General features: G+C 33.3%; 1 protein-coding gene across 5 annotated transcripts in view; it reads right to left on the bottom strand.

Annotated features, from left to right (window-relative positions):
* Positions 1-236: 236 nt before the first annotated feature.
* The window catches only part of STK31 (serine/threonine kinase 31), a 75,727-nt gene continuing 69,963 nt past the window's right edge, over positions 237-6,000 (bottom strand). For all 5 annotated transcript variants that reach the window (XM_045052508.1, XM_045052510.1, XM_006929245.5 and 2 more), the window contains one exon: positions 237-613. In XM_045052508.1, coding sequence (XP_044908443.1) covers positions 386-613 — 228 coding nt within the window. In that variant the 3' untranslated portion in view covers positions 237-385. The remainder of the gene's footprint in view (positions 614-6,000) is intronic.

Below are 6,000 nucleotides of genomic sequence, written 5' to 3'. Positions count from 1 at the left end.
TTTAATCACCTTTATATCTCCAGAACTGAGTACAAAACCAATTATCATTTGTTGAATGTATCACCTTTCACCATTAGCTGGCTCATATAACTGAAAATCTGCATATGATTTGTCCAAAAATCTAATAACTTTTCTACTGTAAGTATCATAGTCTAATTATGCAATTTCAAAAAGTAACCACAGACAAAAAATCCTTCCATAACAACTCCAGTTAAATGAAATTTCAAAGTATACAATTTTTTGTATAGCCAAATATCTTTTATTTTTCACAACTGGAATACTAGACACAACCTAACTAGCTCCAGAACACTTCCAGATTTTTTCTGTTTATTTAACTAAACAGTTTTAAAAGGAACATCTGCAACAACAAAAAAATACTAATCTATCAATCAAAGTTGGCTTCACCATTTCTTGTCTTTTCCTTATATTTATTCAAGTTCTCCGTCTTTAATTCTTCTTCCTCTTTATATTGGGTATATTCAGTATCTTTTTCTGGGTTTGGAGGTGATTTCCCCTTTGGCACCAAGAAACATTCAGCATTCCAAACCTGCTCAGCAGTCATTGAACTTCTACAATAGATCAAGCTATAGAGGAGGGATTTGACATTACCATCCTGCAAGGAAAAAGACAGGTTACAAAACAAAAGTAAAATCAAAACAAAAAGACAAACCTCTATAAGGAAGGAGGATCCAATTCAAAAATACTTTTAATCAATAACACAAAGCTAAAATCAATTTTTCCTATTTAGATTTTTTACGATTTCTACAAAATTCAATTAATTTTTATTGGAAAGGAATTATTATTCCTATAATAAAACAATGGCATTGAATTACAAGGAAAAACTGTAATAGGAAAGAGAATCACAGCTGAAATATCTCAAAAACAAGTGAAATTCCAAAAAAGAGTATTTTAAGACTATTCCTTTTCCTTTTTTAGGGCACTGGTCAGAGTTTGACACTATGAAATTATTACACTGAAGCTCTGTCTGGAAGGGTAATCTCCTTTACTGATCAACTGTCTCTGGTTTCAGTTTTGAGGTTATCACCTCTAGGAACTCTTCAACCACCACCACCATTGTCATCATTCTCATTTTTTTTTCAATTTTTATATCATCATCATCATGGGAGCCAGAATTTATTAGGTATCACTATTTCAAAGTTATTTGTATTATCAATTTAAACAACACTATAAAACTGCTCTTCCATTATTTCCACCTGACAAAGCATCTGGGTATGTCTTTTTTTCCTCTCTATGATGACTCCTAACAGAACATATTTCACACTGAATAAAAATCACCTATTTATTGCTACTGTCCTCATTAGACTCTGAGATCCTCAAGATCAGAAATTTTAGTATATCACTTCATCCCCAACACATCCCCTAGCACAGTGGTAGGGATATAGCAGATATTCAGTGAACACCCGCTAAATTTATGATTGACAATGCCCACATTGCACTCTACAGAATGTTTTTTAAAATATTTAAAGACAGAACCTTCAACAGATATAAACAACTAAAAATTACAAAATCTAAATGAGAAAAAATTAGCACATGCTTGTGAAAACCACAAAAGTAGATTTAAAATAAGTAGAAAATCATATCAGGATTTTGGAAAAAGACTCGCATCACAAATGTGTCAATTTTCCCTAAGTTAATTTATAAACCTTATACGATTCTAAAAAAATATAATCATTTTTTTTGGAACTAGACTTAGTTAACTGTAAAGATCTTTTAGAAAAACAATAAGCAAAAAGGGACACGAAAGCTCTAATAAAAAAATAGCAATGAGGAAGAAATTAGCCCTCCCAAGTATTAAAAGGTAAAAATCTGTTAATTAAAAGAATATAACACTGAAATATGAAAAAAACAAACCAATGAAACAAATTAGAAAAACTAAAAATAAACTCCAGCACAAATGAAATTTTAGTATGCAAAACAATGGTATTTGAAGGGAGGATATAACTTTTTAATAAAAGGCATTGGGACAAAGGGATACCCCATGGAAAAAGATCAGATCTATTCCTCACACCAAAGGATAATTCCAAATGTATCAAAAATCTAAATGTAAAAAACAAAATTATATAAGTACTAGGAAAAAACTACTCAACTCCCGAAAATAATGACAAACAAAAAATTCTTCCTTAAGCTTTTCCCTCTCATAGATTACTAAATTTCACTAAATCTTAAAACACAATTAAAGAACAAATACAAAAACCATCTCTCTAAAACTCAAACTTAGGGGCACCTGAGTAGCTCAGTCAGTTAAGATCCAACTTCAGCTCAGGTCATGATCTCATGGTTTGGTTCACAAATTTGAGCCCTGCATCCGTCTCTCTGCTGTAAGCACAGAGCCCTCTTCAGATCCTCTGTCCCCCCTTCTCTTTGCCCTTCCTCTGCTGGTTCTCTCTCTCCCTCTCAAAAATAAAATTAAATAAATAAATAAACAAACAAACAAATAAATAAATAAATAAATGTTTTAAAAAATCAAAACCAAAATTAATTATGTATCTGATGACATAATCATATAGAAAATAATTCAAGTAACTTTAAGACATGTATTTTGACTTTATGATCTTAGTGGGATAAAATTCTAATGAGATTTATCCTAAGAACAAATAGAAAAACCTACCAAGAAATGTTAAAAACTATATTCAAGAACCTTAAGTATTTCTAATAATATCATTGTTATTACTAAACTATTACATTTGTTGTAGAATAAAGCTATTATGTAACTGCTAATATCATAAATATTAAGATAATTAGTGTAAAAGGAAGAGGAGATTTAAATTTAAGTAAAATGTCTATAATCTTGAATTTGACTTGGAAAAACTTATACAATGTATTCATTTTTACTTTTTTTTTTTTTTTAATTTTTTTGATGTTTATTTACTGGTGGGGAGGACAGAAGTGGATGAGACAGAGGATCCAAAGCAGGCTCTGGGCTGTCAGAGCCCAATGTGGGGCTCGAACTCACAAACTATGAGATCATGACCTGAAGCCAAAGTCAGACACTCAACCGAGTCAGGCACCCTCATTTTTATTTTTCTAAAAAAAAATATGCACTGCCTTTTGAAAAGATCCAATAACAATGAGCAACCTTTAAACCCATATCTTTGTCTCCAAATTTCCAACTAAAAGGATTCAGGATTCCTTGGAAAATTGGCCGATCCAGTTATTAGATAAGGATTGTAGAAGATAATTAGGTACATAGTATCATGCAAAAATCAATTTATAAAAGACAGATCTGTGACAAAAGTCACAGGATGCATCTTAAATAACATTCTCCAAAAAATGGGACGTGAGCAAAAAATTGACTTAAAATTAAATGAGACACATGAAACTATGTTTAAATCTATTACGATTTTAAAATATTTAAAACAAAATTTTGAAATCTGACTGATGTCTTCTGGAGGATACAAAGACACCAACTCACTATTGTTAAAATTGCTTTCCCTGAAATTACTGAATGAAGTAAAATTTAGGGTAACCCAATATCTGGTGAGACAAAGTTTATTTTTACAGAAGGATTCCAATTAATAAACACAGATGCAGTAACAGAACTGAAAAATCACCATTCTTCAATAAAACAAAATATCTATACTACAATCATCAATGCTAAAACTATTAGGCAGTAAATGGAAAAATTAATTAATGCATAGATTAGGCTGAATCCATTGATAACTCTTACTATGACACCTGACACCTTATGACACCCCTCACATGATACAACAGATGTGGAAAGCACCACCTATAATACATACTTGGTGTAAAAACTGAATCTGAGGGGCGCCTGGGTGGCTCAATCAATTAAGCGTCCGAGTTCAGCTCAGGTCATGATCTCGCAGTCCCCCCTGTGTCAGGCCCTGTGCTGACAGCTCAGAGCCTGGAGCCTGCTACAGATTCTATGTCTGCCTCTCTCTCTGCCCCTCCCCCACTCACGCTCTGTCTCCCTTACTCTCAAAAAATGAATAAATGTTAAAAAAAAATTTTTTTAACTGAATCTGAATTAACTATGTCTCCATATCTACAAGTTTTTTTTTTTTTTAACTGGAGAAAGGGGAAATATGAATACCATAAAGATGTAATCAATCAATTCCAAAATGTGAAATTAAAGTTTCTTCACCAAATAAATGGCATGTAGAAAAGGATGTGGGTGTGAGGAAACTTTACAGATCACAGGAAATTTAATAGATATATTAACCAAATACAAGTTGATCTTGCTGAGATCTTGATCAGAAAAAATACATATATATAAATATATTTGAGAAAATTAGGAAACTAAAACATGACCTTGAAGAATTATTTCTGGGTGGGGGGAACCTGGGTGTCTCAGTCGGTTGAGTGTCCAACTTCAGGTCAGGTCCGTGATCTCACGGTTCATGGGTTTGAGTCCCACATCAGGCTCTGTGCTAACGACTCAGAGCCTGGAGCCTGTTTCAGATTCTGTATCTCCCTCTCTCTCTGTCCCTCTCCTACTACCACTCTGACTCTGTCTCTCAAAAATAAATAAACATTAAAAGAAATTTTTCTAATAAAAAAAAATAAAAAAACATTGCTGGGAAGGTAAGCTGGTACAGACACTGTGGAAAACAGTATGGAGGTTCCAAAAAAAATTTTAAATAGAACTACTATATGATCCAGAAATTCCACTTCTGGGTATTTATTTGAAGAAAACAAAAACACTAACCCAAAAAGATATACGCTGCAGTATTATTTTATAATAGCCCAGAACTATAATAGCCCAAAACTAAAAACACTAACCCAAAAAGATGTTCACTGCAGTATTATTTTATAATAGCCAAGATATAGAAACAACCTAAGTGTACATCAACAGATGAAGAAGATGTGGTGTAAATTATGGAAGCAGCCCAAGTGTCTACCCATAGATCAATAGATATAGAAAATGTAGGTACGTACACAGACACACACACACACACACACACACACAATAACAACACGAATATTATTCAGCCATAAAAAAGAATGAAATCCTGCCATTTGCAACAACATGGTTGGACCTAGAGAGTATAATGCTAAGTGAAATAAGAAATGCTCAGTCAGAGAAAGACAAATACCATATGATTTCACCCATGTGTGGAATTTAAGAAACAAAACAAACAAGCAGAAGAAAAAGACAAAACAAGAAACGGCCTCTTAACTGTTATTGTGTAACTGACAGAGGTATTAGAGGATAATTAACTCACTAGTTACCATGTAACTGCATAGTGTTGGCACAAGGATCAATAAACAAGCCAAAGAACAGAATAGAGCCCAGGATTCATGAGTACATGGAAATTTGGCACAGAACAGAGTGGCATCATTCGTCAGTGGGGACAGACTGACACTTGAATAAATGGTGCTGGGTCAATTATCTATCCACATATAAAAAGATACAATTAGAACCTTACTGAATATATACAAAAATGGATTCCAGAGAGATTAAAAATACAGAGGGGAAACAGAGGAAAAAGTGAGTCCAAAAAATGGCAGATGAAGAACATTTACCACAATAGAAAAGATTCATTCATTCAAAAAATATTTAATAAGGTCCTACTATACCTCAAACACTGCTATGGACACTAGGGATACAATGATGCACAACACAAAGTCCCTGCCCTTACTGAGCTACAGATTAAATATAATTTTTTAAAAACTTAATGAAACAATAATCTATTTTTATTTTTTTAATGCTTATTTATCTTGAGAGAAAGTGAGCGAGTACAAACAGGAAAAGGGCAGAGAGACAGGGATAGAGAGAATCCCAAGCGGACTCTGTGCCATCAGCACAGAGCCCAACATGGGTCTCGAACTCACAAACTGTGAGCCAGAATCAACAGTCAGATGCTCAACTGACTGAACCACTGAGGCACCCCACAATAATCTATTTTTAAAAGGACAGATACATACATAGACTTTTCTGGGAAGATTCACAATAACAATGGTGCTTCTGGATGGCTGAGGTACATAATGATAGAGATGTGCTTCTTTTCGTAACTTTTG

Source organism: Felis catus, chromosome A2, assembly GCF_018350175.1.
Source record: "Felis catus isolate Fca126 chromosome A2, F.catus_Fca126_mat1.0, whole genome shotgun sequence".
Taxonomy (NCBI): domain Eukaryota; kingdom Metazoa; phylum Chordata; class Mammalia; order Carnivora; family Felidae; genus Felis; species Felis catus.
Note: the sequence above shows the minus strand (reverse complement) of the source record. Positions and strands in the feature narration are given on the sequence as shown.